Raw genomic sequence first — 21192 nt, 5'->3', positions numbered from 1 at the left:
TGTGTGTTTATATAAAACTAAGGAGTGCTTTTATTGCCAAGATCTATGAACAGGAACCTCTTCCACCATCTTGCTGAGAAAGCTTTCTGGTGTCTAATATGTGACTAAGTGATGCTCTACTCTATGATACAGGGTAAGTGCATCTAGCCCCACCTCACCACTAAATATTAGCCGTCTGGTTTCTGGGAGAGAACAGATACAATCCACTGTGGTACTGACAGCTAGACCGACACGAGAAACAAACAATAAGGCCAATCACAATTGGGGCACTGGGCACTACACTTATGCAGTATTGTGGTAGGACCCTTGGCAATGAGCCCAGTGGTAATCAACTCTGTGCTTTGTTTTAGATTCTTGTCTGGCAGACTCACAGCAACCATAGCTTCAGGCTTATCATCTAACACAGAGACATAAATAGAAGCACATCAGAGCCTTTACGAACCAAGTTCCCATTAAACCACCTGCTACGGGAATACTTTGGCCAGGCTCTCAGCATGCCAAAATGAACCAGATTCCAAATTGCTCATTTTTAAATGTTGGCCCAAATCTGCTATTATGGTACTGACAGATGCCCTGACTGAATTTCAACTGACTCTATGATTTTTAAGAGCTGTTTAGTTCAGCACTGTCAAAGAGGAAAATAGGGATGGGAGGTCAGATGCTTTGGATCCAACTGACTTCAGAATTGAAAATACCAAGAACATTAAGGAATTAGGTATTTTTTTGTTCTTTGGGATTTTTCAATCAAACTTAACCTTTGGAATAAAGTTTAAACCAGATTTGTTGAGTACTAAAGCTTTGTTGCCTTCTGACTTCTTCTGCCATCTAAGGCAGGTACCAAATGGCACTCAGTTTTACAGCCTTGGCTGAAACCAGAAAAAAAGGGCTTGACTTAAAATAAGCTGAATTTATTTCATTATTTCTGTATTTAACTTTGTTTGGGGTGAGAGAATATTCTGACCATAGGCTGATTCCCTATTTGATTTGATTTGATCCAACACAAGAGCTGATATTCCTCCTGCCTCCAAAACTTTAAACAACAAAATAAACCTCCCATATCCACTAGCATGTCCAAGGCTCATAAAGTATTACAAGGGACAAACCCACGGAATTATAAAATAAGACTGACTCAATTTGCTTTCATTAATATTTATCTTAAAACACAGAACTCCAAACATTTCTGCACAAATACTTCCTATGATTTTTGAAAAAAGTACTTTTACATATTTTATATTTCATCTCTAAAATGTTTATCTTAAGTTTAATTAATGGCAAAGTTAAATTTCTACCAAAATAAATTGAAAATTTTAAAATGAAACTGTTGGACCACATATAAAGGTATCCTATGGGATAGCAATAACATAGTGATTTGGTACACACTAGTGTCAAGAAAATTTTTCCATTTTCACTTTGCTAGAAGACCTCAGAGTGGTTGTGGTGTTTCAATGTAACTGCTTCCAACCCTCCAAAACTGACAAACAACTGTGATGTTGGGGCGTTCCACCCGTGGAAGCAGATGAGCAACTGAGACCTTCACATGACCCAGGTACAGATCCACACCAACCTAACTGAAAACTTTTTTTGCTGATAAAAAAATGGCATTTGTTTTAACCAACTATCTACTGACTTACGGACTATATCTGTCTTGTCCAGCTTGTTATCCAGAATGTAGCCTTCAGTTTTTAACTAGCAAAACCCACCATAAGCCAACTCCCTAATACATACACAAATTATTGGCTTTTCCCTTGAACAAATTATTCAGCCCAGTTTTCCACTGATACGTGTACCCATGCCTGGTAACGTGACTAATGTGAATCCTTGAAAATTAGGCTGGTTTGATAATATGTCTTTTCCATAGTTTTCTCACAGTGTAAAAATGGTAGCATAATATTCTAGATTTTGCAAAACTAGGGTTTATTTACTCATAGAAAACCTAAGTTGGCCAGGCACAGTGGCTCAAGCCTGTAATCCCAGCACTTTGGGAGGCCGAGACGGGCGGATCACGAGGTCAGGAGATCGAGACCACCCTGGCTAACACGGTGAAACCCCGTCTCTACTAAAAAATACAAAAATTAGCCGGGCGAGGTGGGAGGCACCTGTAGTCCCAGCTACTCGGGAGGCTGAGGCAGGAGAATGGCATGAACCCAGGAGGCGGAGTTTGCAGTGAGCTGAGATCTGGCCACTGCACTCTACCCTGGGTGACAGAGCGAGACTCCATCTCAGAAAAAAGAAAACCTAAGTTATCTAAATTTCCTAAATTTTCTATACAAATTTTACTAGTCTTAAAATTGTTATAAATATTTAAGATCTTCAAAATGTAAACATATATATTCATCTATATTGGATTATAATAAACAATGTCTTTATAATTTCTGACAGTGCTGCAAATTAGGTGAATCTAGATAGTTACTTTATTAGAATCATCTCTGAAAAATCTAAATGCTTGTCTCTTGGATTTAATTACAGTATCTCTTACAGCATTAATAAAAGACTCTGAAAGTTTTCAGTGCCCTTACTGTCTATAATATCTTCCTGTTCCAGGGGAATCAAGGATTTATGCCCATAGATTGACATTTTATTACCCCCCTGTATTCTAAATTCCTCCATTCTAATATTGTTGGTAATCACAATATATTACTAATCAAGGCCAATCAACCCCATCATCCTGAGAAAGGTTTTGCTTTTTCCATTCATCTATCTGAAGGCTCCTGCTACAAGCTATAGATCATTCAGTCTTCTGGGGAAAAACATCAAAAATTTAAGGCACAAGATTCTCAGTACAACTTAACAACTCTTACCACAAACGTGTCATGCTGTATGAAACAACTAAGGCATAACTTCCACGACATCTTCATTTTGGAAGCAGATGCCTTTGTGGAATAGACAACTTAACCCAAGACCTTGGAATTGAGACAGACACCTATAACAATCGCAACTGATTTACATTGTAATTTACATTAACTATTTTTAGCTATGATATTTATATTTCATATTGCTATGACTATCCTGATTCTAGGACAAAAATATTTTATTCAGATAGTTCGTGCTATATTCAATAAGGCCAAAATTATATATGAACCTTTACCTGTTGGGTTTATATCTTTGTCCTAGAACACCAGGAAGGTTTCTTTTATGAAAGTATTGGGCAACTAGTTATCATTATGATAACACTGATCCATGAAAGTTAATTTCCACCTCTGATTAACTCATAACCTTACCAATAAAAATTATCATTTTAATGCTAATAATATTCACCAAGCAGGGTTTTGGTTTTTTTTTTTTTTTTAAAAAAAAGACTAGTTAAAATAATTTAAATATTTTTGAAAGATAGGATTGATGTTAACAGAGTTACCAATGACAAATCAGTTAAGCCACCTAATGTATAATCTTGCTGACGGTGTGACATTACAGGAAATAATTGTCTTTACTGTTTACTCTTAGCTTGTTCATTGCGGAAAATGCTCTTCTGCCAGTAGAATTATCTACGCTTCCTTTTTGTGTAAACATAGATTATTTCACTACACTAGCTCCCAGACAACTGAGAAGGAGACTTTAAAATTTCCCAGAATTACTCAGATTGTGCCCCTCCTTGCTTCATGAATTTATGTCAAGGTGACATTAGCATGTAATATATGCCTTAGACGGAGAAAAGAGTCTGCTCTCTAGAAATAGTTTTGACTTCACTTTGGGGTTTTACTACATCTACTCTTCCCAGTAGTATCTCAAATGATCTAATAATCTTTGCAGAGCAATGTGCCTGATCAGGGAAGATGAAGAGGCTGCTAAGAGTGAAAAAAAAAACTACCTCTCAAAAGAACTAACTGCAGGACCTAATCAATATGTACTAGCAGGAATGGGAAAGTGTGGGGGAACTGGATCCTGAGGGTGAAGAATGAAAAAGGGCAGAACTTAGAATTAGATAATTTTGCATTGTGGGAGCACTCACCTATAATAGAGGATTTAACACATTATCAAGAACCCTAGAAGATGATGATAACACTAGGGTGGCTTTTGAAAACTTGAACAAAAAAAATTGACCCATGTTAAGTGAAGTAGAAATGTCTGAACTGTAGTGACAGAGGAAGAAGCAAACCAAATCTCAGAACTAGGCAGGCTAAAGCTGCTATATTAGGTACAGCTGAAAAGCCCATCAGTTGACCATGATCTGCCAGAGGCCCAAAGGACACTCCATTTACCAAAGCAATAAGAAATGTGCTGGTGAGAAGAGCACCAACATTGTTGGAAAGTTCAGAGGTGGCTCTCCCTTGTAGGTTAGCCCCAATGCTAGGAAACACCTTACAGATTGGGCACTCTGACAGTAACTGGAGTTACAGAATTCTAAAATAATATGGACTCTATGGCAGCACTAAACCACCAAAACAAAGTGAAGGCACTTATTACAAGATTGAAGTTACAGCCAAGGGGACTTGACCTAGAGAGCTATGGAAATGGTTAACATAGCATGACATCCCTACAAGAAAGATGGATTATCAGATGAAAGAGATATTCCTCAATTAATAGAATCAGAAGACATCAAGAATGGATAATCAAGAGAGATGAGGGATGATGTTGCAATAAAAAGTCACAATCTTTTTCTCTGTTTCTCGACCTAAGCCAGTTTTCAAACACAGAATCCATTGATTGAAGGAGAGGGTAAGTCCCCAGGAGAAGAATCTTGCAACAACACATCAAGAGTCTATGGTAACACTTTTCTGGTCTTTAATTAAAAGGACCTACATCCATTAACTTGGGTAGTTGTACGCTGAGGAGAGAGAGAGATGTCCAAATATTCTAAAGACTAATGGACAAGTGTACAAGTTGACAAGTATACCCTGGGTATGAAGCAGCCCAGGTATCTAATGGTCCCCTATGAAAATAAAGATACAGGCTGGGCATGGTGGCTCACACCTGTAATCCTAGCATTTTGAGAGGCTGAGGCAGGCAGATCATGAGGTCAGGAGATTAAGACCATCCTGGTCAACATGGTGAAACCTCATCTCTACTAAACATACAAAAAAATTAGCCAGTTGTGGTGGTGCATGCCTGTAGTCCCAGCTACTCAGGAGGTGGAGTCAGGAGAATTGCTTGAACCCGGGGAGCAGAGGCTGTAGTGAGCCGAGATCATGCCACTGCACTCCAGCCTGGGTGACAGAACAAGACTCTATCTCAAATAAACAAACAAACAAACAAACATGAGGCCCAGTTAAACAAACAAGCAAAAAGCAGGAGTCCAGCCAGGTGCAGTGGCTAATGCCTGTAATCCCAGCACTTTGGGAGGCTGAGGTAGGCAGATCAGCTGAGGCTGGGAGTTTAAGACCAGACTGACCAACATGGAGAAACCCTGTCTCTACTAAAAATACAAAATTAGCTGGGTTCGGTGGCGCATGCCCATAATCCCAGCTGCTCAGGCAGCTGAGGCAGGAGAATCGCTTGAACCTGGGAGGCGGAGGTTGCCGTGAGCCGAGATCACACCATTGCACTCCAGCCTGGGCAACAAGAGCGAAACTCTGTCTCAGAAAAAAAAAAAAAAGAAAAAAGAAAACAGGCAGGAGTCCTAGACCAGGGCTGGTTTTCAGAGAGTCTACTGGTCCCACAAATCCATCAGTATTAATTTCCTTTGTCCTCAATTGTGTAAGTGGAGTGAACAGACGTGGAAACTGGAACAACCCTAAGACTGATTTCTTAGTCTGTTATGTAAGAGGAAGCCCAAGTGAAACCTTCAAACCATCCTTCTAGCCATAACTAAATCAAAATCAATGTCACATTCTTAAGAAGGAATAGGTATTACATTTATATTAATTTTGAAAGCTCTGACAATAGTACTGTGTTTATGTTTCCAAAATTATCTAAGGGCCACCCTTAAAGACTAAAGGAGGCAGGAGGCAGAGGTGGTGTACTCCAACATACCCCCATTTAACTCACCAGCTGAGATCCTATAAAACCAGACAGAGACTGGAGAATGGCGCCTGAATATCACAAATTCAACCCAGTGTATTCTATTTGCAGCCAGTGTGCCCAATTTGGAATATTTCAGCCGTAAGTACATGACATGTGGCCACTGATTTGGCAAATGAATTTTTTCCATCCCTCTCTGAAAGGAGAATTCAAAACTATTTGCATTTGCTTTCAAGGTTAACAGTACATTTTTACAGGCATGTACCAACGCTTTCAACTCTTCCAAATGTTATCCAGATATAATGCAAAGGAACCTGAACTGTGTGAACATTCTGTAGAAGATCATCTGGTCTACCATATCAGTGGCATCACATTAAAGCAGATGAGCAAGAAGTGGGAGGTACATCAGAGGTCCTGGTGAGAAGGAAGGTGGGAGATAAGCCCTGTGAGGAGTCAGGGGTCCCACATGTCAATGAAACTTCTAGGGGTCAGTGGTCCAAGGTATGCTAGAATATCCCCTCCAATCTAAAGAAAAAATTATTGCGTTTCATAATTTAAACCACTAAGAATGAAGCACAGCACTTCATTTGGCCTTTCTGGGTTCTGGAGGCAGTATATTCCACATTTAGGAATGTGATCCATTTACTGGATGGCATTAAATGCTGCCAGCTTAGAATGGGGCCCAGAGCATGAAACAGTGCTGCAGCAGGTCCAGTCTGCAATGAAAGAATCCCTGTCACTCCATGTGATTAGAAGTTTAGGGAAGGAGAAAAGATGCCCTGTGGTGTTTATAACAAGCACCAATAGGAAAATCAACATAGACTCTGGGATTCTGAAACAAGGTTGTGCTATCTGCAATAGGGAACTATATACCTTTCAAAAATATTTTCTGGCAGGTTATCGTGCTCTGGTGGAGAAATACCTGTCCATGAATCATCATGTGTCACTGAGCTGAGTTCTGTCAGATCACTATGTCATAAGGTTGAATGAGCCCAGCTTAAGCCATTGTTACAGTAAGTGGGACCATCTGAGATCTGGAACAAGCAGTACCAGGGATGCAGGAGTAGGTGGCTCAGATCACCCACATTATCTACTATTATTACAGTACCAGGTCGCTCATTCAACTCAGCTATGGAAAAATGGGAGTACTGAATGACCAGCTCAAAGAGGAGGAAAATACTGAGATTCATTCATGCATGGATCAACTTGCTATATACATCCAGGCCAAAAGCAAACTACTGCTGCACTGAAGTCTACTTAGGAGTGGGCCCTAGAGACAGGAATAATAAGAAATCCTCCTCATGCGCATAACTTCAGGTGAAGCAACTAGTCATCCCATTTATGCGAAAAGATAGATGGCTTGACATAAGAATATATAATGACTTACAGGCAGTGATAAATGGCATGGCTGGTTGGCCAGGGCCCTGGAGGGAAACAGGAGGTCTGGGGAAGAGGTATATGGAAGAACATATGAAAGTAAGTACAAAGAGTGAAAAATCCTGATATTGCACGTCAGTTCCTACCAGAGAGCATTCCCCTTATAAGAACTAAAATCTTAGACATAACGCAGGTACCATACTGTGTCATGAGCCATCCCATTGATGGATGGCGCAATGGGCTTGTAAATGCAGTACCCATGGTGGAGTGATGGATGCTATATGTGGGCCCAATAGCAGCACAGCCAGTCACCAAAACTGAGCCAGCTCCCGCCACTGCTGAATTTCTAACCTGCCAGCAAAAGATACCAAACCTGAGCATGCAATATGGCATCATCCCTCAGAGAGAACAACCAGCTACTTTGAGGCAAACTAATCACACTGAACCCCCTCCACTTTAGAAGGGGCACCAGCTCAACTTGACTGGAATCAATGCATATTCAGGATATGGGCTTACCTCTCCCTTCTTCAGGGCCTCAGTCAGTGCCACTATGCAAGGGCTTACGAAATGTCTGACCCACCAGCATAGGATCCTGTGCAACATTGTGCCAGACCAAGGAAACTATTTTATGGCATAGAGGTGCAGAAGCGGGCATGTGACCATGAGATCCACTGGACCTATCATGGCCTACACCATCCAGAAGACACAGGCCTGACAGAAAGATGGAATAATCTTTTAAAAATATAACACTGGCTTCAGCTTTGAGAAAATATCCTGTGAGCACCATCCACCAGACTCAATATGTTGACTCACTAAGTCTATGATCATTTCATGGTGCTGTTTCTCCATGACAAAATACACAAGTACAGAAACCAGTGAGTGAAAGTAGCAGTGGTTATGCCTACTGTGGCCCACTTGGGGAGTTTGTGCTTCTGGTTCCCACAGCTCTGGGCTTTGAGGGTCTAAATCCCAGATGGAGAATTTCTTCATCATGGGACGTAACAGGGAGCTCTTAAACTTTAAGCTACCACTGCACCCAGTTACTTTGGAATTTTTGTGTTAAGAGACTAGCAGGCACAGAAAGGAGCCAGCATCCTGAGAGGAGTCATTGATCCTGATTGTTAGGCACAGATCTAGCTGTTATCTGACAACGGAAGCTGGAAGAATACATATGGTAACTAGGCAATCCACTGGGGCAGTCTTTGTAAGGCTCTGAACAATTTTTTTGTTTGTTTGTTTTTGTTCTTTTCTTGAGACGGAGTCTCACTCTGTCGCCCGGGCTGGAGTGCAGTGGCCGGATCTCAGCTCACTGCAAGCTCCGCCTCCTGGGTTTACGCCATTCTCCTGCCTCAGCCTCCCGAGTAGCTGGGACTACAGGTGCCCACCACCTGGCCCGGCTAGTTTTTTTGTATTTTTAGTAGAGATGGGGTTTCACCATGTTAGCCAGGATGGTCTCGATCTCCTGACCTCGTGATCCGCCCGTCTTGGCCTCCCAAAGTGCTGGGATTACAGGCTTGAGCCACCGCGCCTGGCCTGCTCTGAACAATTTTAATAGTAAATAGACAACTGCAGCAGCCAAGACCAGGGAATCAGACTGCTGAGAGATAAGGGTCTTGGTCCTCCTACCAGGTAGGTCACCTAGACCAGAAGCACTAGTTGAGAGTGCAGTTAATCCAGGATAAGTGGTTGAGGAGAGAGATGATGAACATCAGCAGCAGATGTAAGACAGCTGCAACCATGGAGGCTATAGTTTATCCCATATCCTTCCTCTTCTATGTTTCCCAGGAAATTCGACCAATCAGAACCCTGGAAGAGCTGCTCTAAAAATGTGTGATACAAAACAAGGGATTCTGAGTAGCACCAGGAATGGACAGTATTGAATACTGTGGCTTTCCACCCAGATAACTCTGCTTCAGGCCTGAGCCACTCACCTCATTCCCTCAGTTGAGAGGAGTCTTGGAAGCTGAAGGTCTTCAAATGAGTCACCCTCCCATCTTCAGGAATTGCCCTGAGCCTAAAAGAGTGACTTGAGTTGATACAGCTTAGATATCTGTCCCCTCTAGAATCTCCTGCTGAAATTTGATCCCTAGTGTTGGAAGTGGGAACCGTTAGGAGGTGTTTGGGTGATGAAGGCAGATCCCCTATGAGTGGCTTGGTGCTGCATTCACAGTAATGAGTGAATTCTCACTCTATTAGTTCCTGTGACATCTGATCGTTGGGTGACACTGGCACCCCTCTTCTTTCTCTCTTGCCATGTGATCTTCACACTCAGGGCTCCTCCCTCCCCCTGCACCATGAGCAGAAGTTTCCTGAAGACCTCACCAGATGCTGGTATCATGCTTCTTGTACAGCCTACAGAACTGTGAGTCACATAATCCTCTTTTCTTTATAAACTACCCAGCCTCAGATATTGCTTTATAGCAATGCAAATGAACTAAGACATCAGCCAAGGACAGTCCTCGCCCAGTTGTGGGTCAAGGCCAGGCTCTTCCAGTTCTCCTTGCAGTTGACTAAGGCCTCTGTTGTGACTGCACCACAGTTCAACACCTCCCTCTACCCAGTCCTGGTACATTTACTTCCCTACCAGTATCACTCCTGAGATGACTCAATAAACTTCATGCACATAAATCTCAACTCAGAGTCTGTTTCTTGGGAACCCTGAGCTAAAATAATGGTTTGGACCTGAAAAGGTAATAATATGCGTATCTTTTTATTGGAGAACACCATGAAAAAGGAAACATTTTCCATGTAAAAGGAAAAATGTCCTCTCAACAGTACCACTTTCCTAGTAGATATCAAAATGGAATGCTGTGTTTAACCAAAATTGCTTTTAACTAGCTGAAACTAATAAACAAGAATTATACCTGTTCACTAGACCTTCATCAAAATAAAAAACTTTCCTAACCAACTGTTAAACCAACTTGAAGGTACTTTTAGACTTACCTGACTTATTTAATCAACTGTGGATGTACTTTTGGATTAATTCTGCCCTATAAGAGTGAAAGCTCCAATTATTAAACCTTGATTTTTGCTTCTCAGCTAACTATTCAGCTCACATTTCTCTGCCTGGATTATAAATAAACTAAGCACTGGCTTTGCTCATCACCGTGGTGGTCAATTTAAAGAATACACAAACATGCTCTTTCTTTAACAAGAGAGAAAGTTATATCATTTTTCTTCCTTGAAATCATATTTCATTTCATTTTTTTAATTAAAGAAGATTTTTTTTCTGACATCAATATTTCATATATCTGTTTGACATCCCTAGGCTTTTATACCTGGGGCAAAGAGGGAGAAGAATGCTTTCCGTCATAAGCGGATTGAAGAAAGGCAATTTGTAAAGAGAGGTCAGCACGGAGAATCACAAAAGTGTTCTCAGGTAGGTCAGATTCAGGTTTTAATAAAGAGACAAATGGTGAATGAGGATTTGGGAACTGCTTCCCTTACCCTTTCCAAGCCTGTCTGCCCTAGGGAATCCCAGTGTGACCCAGGAATGAGCATAGCTTAACTAGTAAATATCAGCTTGGTGACTTCAGAACTCCTCCTTTTCATTCTCCAGATACTCTTACTCATTTGCTGGCAGCTCTCTGGACCTTTCTGTCCCTTTGTTTCTCAACTGTCACCTCTTCATCTCTTCTTTCCTCTCTGTATACATTTTTGTTCATGTTCCTCCTCCAATTTTTCTCTTAAATATCATTATTTTCTTCATTTCCCCAATGCTTCTTTTTTTTCTATTTTTGCCCTTTTACGAATTTTCAGTCTCATATCTGGCAAGAATAATGATATACACACACACACACATATATACACACATAGATATATAGGTGCACACACAGATATATATACACATATATACATATGTAAATAACTTTTGCCCTTTTATGAATTTTCAGTCTCTTATCTGGCAAGACTATATATATACACACACACACACACACACACACACATATGTACACACACAGATATATATGTACACACATAGCTATACATATATACATATATACATATGTAAATAACTATAACATGTTGATTATATATATTATACAGAGATATTTATTATCATTATATTTTTATAATTTCTCAGTTGTATATGCCTTATTAATTTAAAAGGCAGAGAAGTTATATGTTTCTAATTTCTCTCTTAAAAAATACTAAAATTTTTTTATTATTTGTACATAGTCTATAATTGATTTGTTTTTCATGAAGAAGGTAGCTCTCATCAACTGGCATCCAAATATGAGGTGCACATTTACCATACATTGCTTTACATGTATGATCTCATCTGACAAAAATTCTAAATAGGAGAAGAACACAAAGATTTTTAAAATGTTCGGATTTGCTTTTCTGATTGTTTGTTCATCTATGCCTAAATTACTATATTTGAAGTAGTCATTTTGATAAAATGTTTTTACTTGCTAATATCTAGCTTATACTTCAATCAAATTCAGCAACAAAGAGAGAGCAAGAACATATGAAATATGCGATGAGATCAGTCCCTTAAAAAGACTGGACTCAAAACTGGAGATTTATCATGAGACACATAACTTGGGCCAGATTCTCCAAAAAGGAGGGTAAATATGTAGAAGTAGAATCAGCCCTGCTGAGGAAGTGAGGAAGGAGGACAGAAGCCATTTGTCTCTGAGGACCATCTTATCAGGGGACAAAGAGGCCATTTGCTTGTGAATCTGCAACCTTTTGGGACTGGAACCTTGTGTACCTGGAACCTTTTGGAACCATGTCCCCTATCATGATCAGGGGCAAAGGGGTCATTTGCTTGTGTACCTGGGACCTGAACACCATGACAGGAAGTGTCCTCATTGCCACCCTGGCCTGATGGTTTGGGTCTCTGGTCCCCGTGTAGGTCATCTGGGTTCACAAGTACCAGCAGGCCCAGCAGCAGCAGCCAGGAGAAGGTAGTTGGGTGGGGGAAACTACTGAAGAAAGAACAAAGGGCCCCAAGGTGACCAGGGCACTGCATTTACTGCGATGACCAGGATACTGACCACATCAAAGACCCAGGGAGCAGTGACAGTAGCAAAATGGTTCTACAGATGAAAACTGGGGACTACAGCAAGGACCCCTTAGCCCCCATCCTCTTTTCTTTTAAAAAAAATATCTTTGGGGGTATAATTTACATTAAAAAACTGTACATACTTCATATATACAACTTGATGAGTTTGTTATAATTAACAATACTGTGTTGAATCACAACAATCCATGCCAAAAACATATCCATTACTCCAAAAATGTTTTCCTGCCCTATTTATTTATTATTAGATTTTAATTAATTAATTAATTTATTTATTTATTTTGGTGGTAAGAAGACTTGATAGTAGATCAACCCCCTCAGGAAATTTTGAAGTATTCAACACAGTATTGTTCATTATAGGCACTATGGTGTACAATAGATTTCTAGGACTTACTCAGTTTGCATAACTGAAACTTTGTGCCCTTTACCTAGTAATTCCCCATTTCCCCTCCCACGATGAATCTGTAGAAGGATGTTATGCTTAAGTGAAATAAGACAGACACAGAAGGACAAACACTACATGATACCACTAGTACGAGAAACCTAAAATAGTCAAAACTCATAGGAGCAGAGAGTAGACCAGTGGTTGTCCTTGTCCCCTTTCTTGATACTCAGCCAAGGAGAGAAGGGCCAGGCTTCCAGCAGTCATGTGGGCAAGGGCTTTATGGAGCATCCTAGATTCCTTGCCCTTGTACTGCCCCCTCTCTACCTACTCATAATCCTCCTGGGGCTACCAGGAGAGGATTCCTCTGCTATAGCTGCACAAACACACAGACAGACAAATAACCAAACCTGCCCAACCAGTGTGTAAATCCTCACCCTTAAACTTCCCTTCCCTATCCTTAACCTTAACTCCCAGGGTACACATTTTCAGATTAGTAGAGTACATTGCTTTAAGTTGATAAGGGGACATTCCTGAAAGGCCCAAGTCAGTATTTTCCATTATTTTTATACTCTGTAATCCCTTTCCCTACCCATGTAATATCCCAACTGCACTCCCATGAAGTAGTTTTAAACACTTTGGCATTTTTGTGTATAATTTACATATTGCACCCTAAGTTCATTCTCAAGTTATTTTTTAACAATATTTACTACAAATACAGTTTTGATGTTTTCCCATTTAATAAACACTGCATGCTATGTAAACTACATATGAAAATACATATTATTTATGGACAAATAATTCATACTAATGTAGTATGTTTGGTTAGGGAACTGATATGTTTTGGCTATGTCCCCACTCAGATCTCATCTTGAATTGTAACTCCCACAATTCCCACATGGCATGGGAGGAACCCGATGGGAGGTGATTGAATTATGGGGGCGGGTCTTTCCTGCACTGTTCTTGTGACAGTGAATGAGTCTCATGAGCTATGATGGTTTTAAAAACTGCGAATTTCTCTGTACAAGCTCTCTCTTTGCCAGCCGCCATCCACATAAGATGTGACTTGCTCTTTCTTGCCTTCCACCATGATTGTGAAGCCTCCCCAGCCACGTGGAACCGTAAGTCCAATAAACCTCTTTCTTTTGTAAATTGCCCAGTCTCGGGTATGTGTTTATCAGCAGCGTGAAAACAGCCTAATACAGGAACTGAACTGTATAAAAAATGTAGACAAAGTTTAACTATGTATTACATGTTGAGCATCCCTAATCTGAAAATCAAAAATCCAAAATGCTTCAAAATCCAAAACCTTTTGAGTGCCAACATGACGCCACAAGTGGAAAATTTCACACCTGACCTCGTGTGACAACTCATAGTAAAAACTTTGTTTCATGCACAAGATTATTTAAAATATTGTATAAAATTACCTTCAGGCTTTGTGTCTAAGGTGTAGCATGAAACATAAGTGAATTTCATATTTAGACTTGGATCCTATCCCCAGGATATCTTATGTATACGCAAATATTCCAAAATACTAAAAAAATCTAAATCCAAAAAACTTCTTGTTCCAGGCATTTCAGATAAGGGATATTCAATGTGTATATTGCATTTAAAACTGGTTTCAAGAATTGATGTTTGAAATTTTTTAATTTTGATTTTCAAAGTTAGCTTATTTTTATAAATTTTATATATGAAGAAATAAAAGATAAGCTTTCAAGTAGTGATTTACAAACATATTTTCACAATTACCATAATGCTAGGTTTGGATGTGTGTTTCCCTCAAAAAATGAAGAGTCAAAGTAGCCATAATCATTACTATACTTTTTTGATTATAGATTTTTTGAAGTACTATAGACAATTTAGTGTTTCCTAAATTTTGATTGAATGAATGCAATGTGTAGATCTAGTGAAGATCAGACACATATTTACAGCAAAAGTATGCATTCTGCCTCCAACCATTGATTGACTACAGGTTTGCATTAAACAATACATGCTAGATCCATTCCATCTGCCTCTCCAGTTCTACTCTCCATCCTTCTCTACTCAATGATTCATTGGAAAGAGTTGGCTTTTATGGATTGCATCAAAGAATCCCTTATGCTCTGGTTTCTGTTGGGTTTGGCCACTAGAAAGTGAAGGTAGGTGGAGCTAGGGATGTATTTCCCCAGTCTGTAGGTCACCACAGGCTGGCTGAGTCTTGTGACTAAAAGTTGCAGCTGCTGGGAAGGGGTTCTCTCCATCTCCTCACCTCTTCAGGCTTTGCTTGATCATAGCTCTCTAATATTAGTCACAGTGTTCTCCACTTTTTCTTGTGGTTCCGCCCTCTCCAATGCCCCGCCCCCCCCGAAGTTTTTCACATATTTTAAATATTCTCCTCATTAAACTCTCATCAAATTACATAATTTGAACATGATCATTTCGTCTCTTTTCTGCCTTGACCCTGACTCTTACGTAATTAAGGACAATGAATGACAATGAAAAACTGCAGAAAGCTTATAAACCTAGTAGGCTCAGGCACTGAGCTAACGTTAAAGGAACGGAGCAATCAAATCATGAGTTACCTCGTCTGATCTCTGTTAAGTGCCACACACACTCAGCCAAACACATATTTAAGGCAAGAGAAAATCAGTCCAAACATCGTTTTATTGTTTATTTTGAAAGTAGAAATGGAAATCACAAACACTCTTTAACCATAAACACTTCCCAAAAAATTTGTAAAGTTTGCAAGCCATCAGTTGGAAAAAAAAAAAAAGTTTTGCTAAATGAGGCAATTATTTTTCATTCCATCCCAATGAGTAAATTATGGAATAATGTGTGTGTGGGGTGGGGGGAAGGGGGGATGGAGTGAGGTTTAAAAGTCTATGAATATGAATAAGAATGTACAACACTACTGACGAAAATCATGCATAGCACCAAGGTTTGGAGTGAATTTTCATTACTTAATCTGTAAACGGAAACAGAGCCATAGCTTTCCTGTCCAGGGTGGAAGCTGGAATCCAAGGAAGGGTAATTTATTATTTGGCAAGGAGACAATCCCACCCATCCCATAATTGTTTGAGTCTTGAAGAATTCATGGAGAAGCTGGATTATAAACACAAGAGATGACTATAATAGTGCAATATTTTGGGAACATGACATGACAAGCTGGATCACTGACTTCCCCACTGACCACAGACATGCAGCGAGCTGTGCGCATGGCATGATGGCTGGCTGAGAACACTGGCAGGAAAGGAGACACAGCAACTGAGGGCGGAGGAAGCCCAGTTCTTCCTGTTCAGTTGACCATGCCAACAAGAGGCCAGAAGAGAGTACAATATGGCACTAGGGAACACTTGTCTCAAAGTATAAAATGTTTATTGATTTTCTTTTAATAAAATCCCTCCCACTCCATTATGGCTTACATTATTGAGGTGGTGCCAGCTACTGGGCTCCAGTGAAGATATTTTTTTCAAAGTGAAGGACCTATTCATCCAGATTCTTACTACTGTTTACATCTCTGACCCAAAAAATTGCTATGCCTGCCTGACTGCAGCATCTCTCTTACCCTCACATGCATGCACACCTATGGGAAAGTTACAGTCAATGATTCCTGAAGTAAAAGAAAATCCATAAGCCCCAAGGCAACACCTTGGAAGAGGTTGATGGACCCAAGAGAGAAAGGTCATGGGAGAGTAGAGGTGTGACCTCCTTTTCCCCAGGACAAGTAAGATGGCCAAAAAGAATCGGTACAAATCTTTCCACCTCCCCCTTCCTCCTTGTTTACTTTGTTTTACCTCGCTCTGCTTTCACCCTGTTTTGTTCATCCTCTTTACCGGCTAAAAGAGAACCAACTGAGAGCCACCTGGTTGAACTGGAGGACAAAATACTGGTTACAATGGGAGCCTATGCCCTGGAGGCTAAGGTGTGTAGCCTTCCAGAGAAGACCTTCATAACCAATGGTTACAGCATATTTTCTTCCCAGGCATTGGGCAAAACAGCAAAATTAATGCAATTTTTTCCAAGTCTCCCTCCCTCACCTTCCACAACCCTACCTCAGCGAGTCAATATTTTCTTGCATTGCTCTACTGCCAAAAATGCTGCCCTGGGCAGCTCACACCAATGCTTGACCCAAAGGAGTCACATGAATAAACAGACAGAGGAATAATTACTTAGGAACATATTCCCCCCAAATTATCTTGCCCTCTGCCAAATCAAAACTTCCCTTTACTGATGACCATCAGCTTACTATTGATGTCATTAAAAAAACTGGTGGTGAATCACACTATAAATACATATAGTGATATTTACCACCAGTTTAACCCTCCCAGAGGACCCTGTCATCCTTAAAGTAGATCTTTGTACATTGGAAAAAGCTATAACCCAAATCTATTGGGGTCAATGACACATGGGATCTATGGCATTTAATAGTATATAGTCATAACACCCCCACCCCTTTCCCCAGCTCACTTTTCCAAGTGGCACTGCATCCTGAGGGCCCTATAACCAGTCATGATGACAGAGGAGGTAGATATAAACAACCACAAATAAAAAGGGCATCTCTTCCAGGAACTGGATAATGTCCCAAGGGAGCAACACATTTCTAGCTGCTGACCATGCTGTCCTAAACAGTTCTGCCCAAACACAATTTTATATCAGTATACATCGTGTTACTCAAACCCATTGATTGTATGATCAATCAGTTGTCTTCATGAGGGTATTTTCACAAAATAGTTATATTTTCAAAAATCATTAATGAAATTCACTGTGAGAATGCATCTATGTATCTTAAAATGTGCTAATTCTTTTTATTAACACCATTGCCTCATGCAGTGAGTTCTAGAACAACTACAATGCCTCTTAAGGAGACCTGGACAAGTAAAGTCTTTCAAAAAGGAACTGATATAGTGAACACTGGATTCGGGGACAGGACTCATCCACCTCAGGTGCTTGCAGAGGCCTGGGGAGCCTCCTGCGAGGCCATGAGGTGACTGGGCTCTTACCTTACCACACTGCTTACATTTCCCCTCCTGCCGACGCCTGTGCACCCAGTGATGACGTACAAAATTCTGTGGGAAAACAAAATTAAATGAATATTTTTAAAAATTCATTTTTATAGACAGGGCCTTGCTCTGTCACTCACACTGGAGTGCAGTGGTATAATCATAGTTCACTGCAGCCTTGAACTCCCCTGCTCAAGCCATCCTCCCATCTCAGTCTCCTGAATAGCTAGGACTATAGGCACGAGCTACTGCACTTGACTGAATATGTTTTAATTTGCAAACCTCAATATTCATTTTTAATGTGGCAATACTATTGATTTATATAAACCACGATCTAAGCCCAGATGAGCCCAGAAACAAATATTTATGAGTATGACTTGTTTAACAATAAACATGAATCTACTTGGACAAATGAAGTTACTTCTCCATCCCCAAAGATCTTTCATATCTGTAGATTCCACTTCTCATGCCTTCCCTCCACGTCTTCCTAGTGGCAACTGGCCACACCAGATTTCTGTTACTCTACTGTCTTACTAGTCAAACACTCTGCAGATTTGTGAACACAGTAGAGGACCTTGAGCTGGGAGGTAACTGAGGCAGGTAAAAGAAATGGCCAAAGAAAAGTGGAAAGGTGAAGGGGAAAAGCTGAAATGACAATATCCAACTCAATTTAACAAATAGGTATGTAGAGCTTTATCTGTGGCAGGCAGGCACCACACCAAACATTCTAGCTAGAGATAATGTAGATCAAATTCTCAGAAATAGATCTCCTAATACAAGACATAGATGTGAGAATTACTCACCAGATAGAGTGAAGAAAGAGAAAAGCTGAAGGCAAGAGATGTCAAGGACAAGAGATATAAGCATATCGATGATGTTTTTGCAATGGTATTGTGTTTAAACCGTCCTTGCGTACCATGAACTATTGCAGATTAGCTTTCAAGGTCTATCTTTGTCTCAGACTGTAGGAAACACAGAAAGTCCTTTTCCTCCCAAGTAGACAAGCACTCCTGGGGCAGAGTCAAGTAGCACCACGGGTTCTCAGGATACATTACAAGAAAGTCAACCTCAGGACCAAGAATGCAGGCAAGCTCTCAAAACTTACAAACAATTCATCCCTCTGACACCAATACCCCTAAAGTGCTCATTATTTTCTTTTGCCCTTTTCTGGGAAAACACACTTAATCTAATACTAACATGTCTATTGTAGGGTCTAGCCATAGTCCTTATTTTCCCTTTAAAATATATTTAATATATTAATATATATTCAATTTAATATATAAATATATATTCAATTTAAAAATATATTAATATATTTAATATATTAATATATATTCAATTTAATATATTCAATTTATTAATATATATTAATTTATTAATATATATTCACTTTAATATATATTCAATTATTCAAATTTTTCCTACATGCCAGGCACCGTTCTGTTAGTAAGTACAGATGGACAGAAAATAGATCAGTGTAGAGGGAAAAAATGTTATATATCAAGGCATGAAATTCAGAGTGACAAGAATACCACTAATAAGCGTTAGCGTTATCAATACTGAAATGCCACCTCTATTTCTCTTAATAATGTCAAATCCACTTAAACTAAAACTAAACAAAGACCCTGGAGGAATAATGGTCTTTTAACTATAATCAGATATAAAGAAGCACAATGGTACCACAATTTAGTCTAATGTTTGTCTCGCTTTTCCTACTACCACAGTTTAATAAAACAAAGACACAAGCTTAGATTGTTCTAAGAAAGAAGCTAATTATAAAAGCTAACACTTGTTGTGTACTATGAGCCATGCACTTTAAGAAATATTTTATAAGTAATAATTCTTTTAATCTTCATGAGAATTTTCATGAGTAGAGATGCCACTTATTTGGAATGTATCAGTAAAATCCTATGAGTTGTTGAAATATTGAAATATATGTTGATTGGGAAATTGCAGTTTAGTGCCCCTAGCATCTCTCTGACTCCTCCCTTGCATCCCCTCAACATTAGAGACCACTTCTACCTCCTCAATATTAAGCAATTACAATGTTAATTTCTGACATAATAGGTCTCCTGGATTCTATTCCAATGATCTCTCTCTTCTGAAAACAAATCATGTTGTCTGAGCAATGTTACTGGTTCCCCCAAAGAATCTCAGAATGCTGGGGGCTGGGCCCAGCTGGTGGTAGGTGGTGGTTGTCTGTACAACCTTAAATATCCACACGGATGGACAATTCTGGGTTCTGTGGCTGGCTGTGGCTTTTAAGAAAGTGACGGCAATTCCAGAATAACCTGCCCAGTTATCAGTATCTATCCCATCAGTTCAGTGCAAACACTTCTACTGAGGATGAAGGTACTGGACCCTCCACCTCTTTACTTTGCAGCTGAGGCTACTGCTGACACCTTTAGCATCTGCCTACTCAGCAGATAAGATGAGAACCTTAGTCCACTGCCTGCTTAGGAATAAGCATTAGGGAGAACCAGAGCCAGCTGCCAACTGCAGCATATCCCAATTCACACATTATCAGAGGGTTTGACTTCAATGGTCAATATCATTCTCATTTTACAGAAAAGGAAACTAATGCATAGAAGTCATTACTTAAAATGTAAAGGTCAAAGTCAGGGTCCAAACCCAGACAGGCTGGCACCAGAATCTGTGGTCTTATGTGCCTTTCCTCTGTTCTGCAAGACAGGGCTCACACTACTTCAACATGACACGCCAATGAATGATTTCAATGACAGTCAGTAGTAGAAATATTTAATATATAAAAATGTCAGACAGTATCACACAGAATAGAAAAATGTAATATAATTGCTGTTAGTGTAGCAGAAGCTGAGGGAAAATGAACAATATCATTGATGTTCAGAAAAAAAATCTGTAGTTATTGAGATTATAAATCAGCTAATGACTATCAATTTAAGAAGGAACATGTTGGAAACATTTGATGCAATTACCTGTGTGAAATCATGGCTGACTCATGGGATCACTTAGCATGTGACAGCTCTACTCAAAACAGTCAGCCAACACTTTCCATATATCAACAATTATTTAGGAATCTTAAGCCTGACTTCATCATTTGTACTGCAACACGCAGTTGTTCCTTCTTCCCAGGAGATATGTTCTAAGACTCCCAGTGGATGACCGAAACTATGGATAGTACCAAACTTTACATAGACAATGATTCTTCAATCTAATAACTGAGAAAACTACTAAGTGACGAATGGGCAGGCAGTGGATACGCTGGACAGAGGGGTGTTTCATATCCCAGGACAGAGTAGGATGGCATAAGATTTCATCACACTACTCAGAACAGCATGCAATTTAAAACATGAATTGTTTATTTCTGGGATTCTCCATTTAATATTTTTGGACTGTGGTTGACCTTGGGTAATTGAAACCTTGGAAAACAAAATCATGGATAAGAGGGGACTACTGTATATAATTCGGTAAGCAGATGTACAATATCATATAGTTTAGTTGGGGAATAAAAAAAGAACATTTAAAAATTATTTAAATATTACTCTCTATGG

At 39.8% G+C, this 21192-nt stretch overlaps 1 protein-coding gene across 3 annotated transcripts in view; it reads right to left on the bottom strand.

Annotated features, from left to right (window-relative positions):
* DGKI (diacylglycerol kinase iota) overlaps positions 1-21192 on the bottom strand; it is a 467119-nt gene that overhangs the window by 244877 nt on the left and 201050 nt on the right. For all 3 annotated transcript variants that reach the window (XM_030932674.1, XM_030932675.1, XM_030932676.1), the window contains exon 6: positions 17663-17728. In XM_030932674.1, the coding sequence (XP_030788534.1) occupies positions 17663-17728 (66 nt within the window). The remainder of the gene's footprint in view (positions 1-17662; positions 17729-21192) is intronic.

The sequence above is a fragment of the Rhinopithecus roxellana genome, chromosome 6, assembly GCF_007565055.1.
Source record: "Rhinopithecus roxellana isolate Shanxi Qingling chromosome 6, ASM756505v1, whole genome shotgun sequence".
Taxonomy (NCBI): Eukaryota; Metazoa; Chordata; class Mammalia; order Primates; family Cercopithecidae; genus Rhinopithecus; species Rhinopithecus roxellana.
This window is presented reverse-complemented; position numbering and strand designations above follow the sequence as displayed.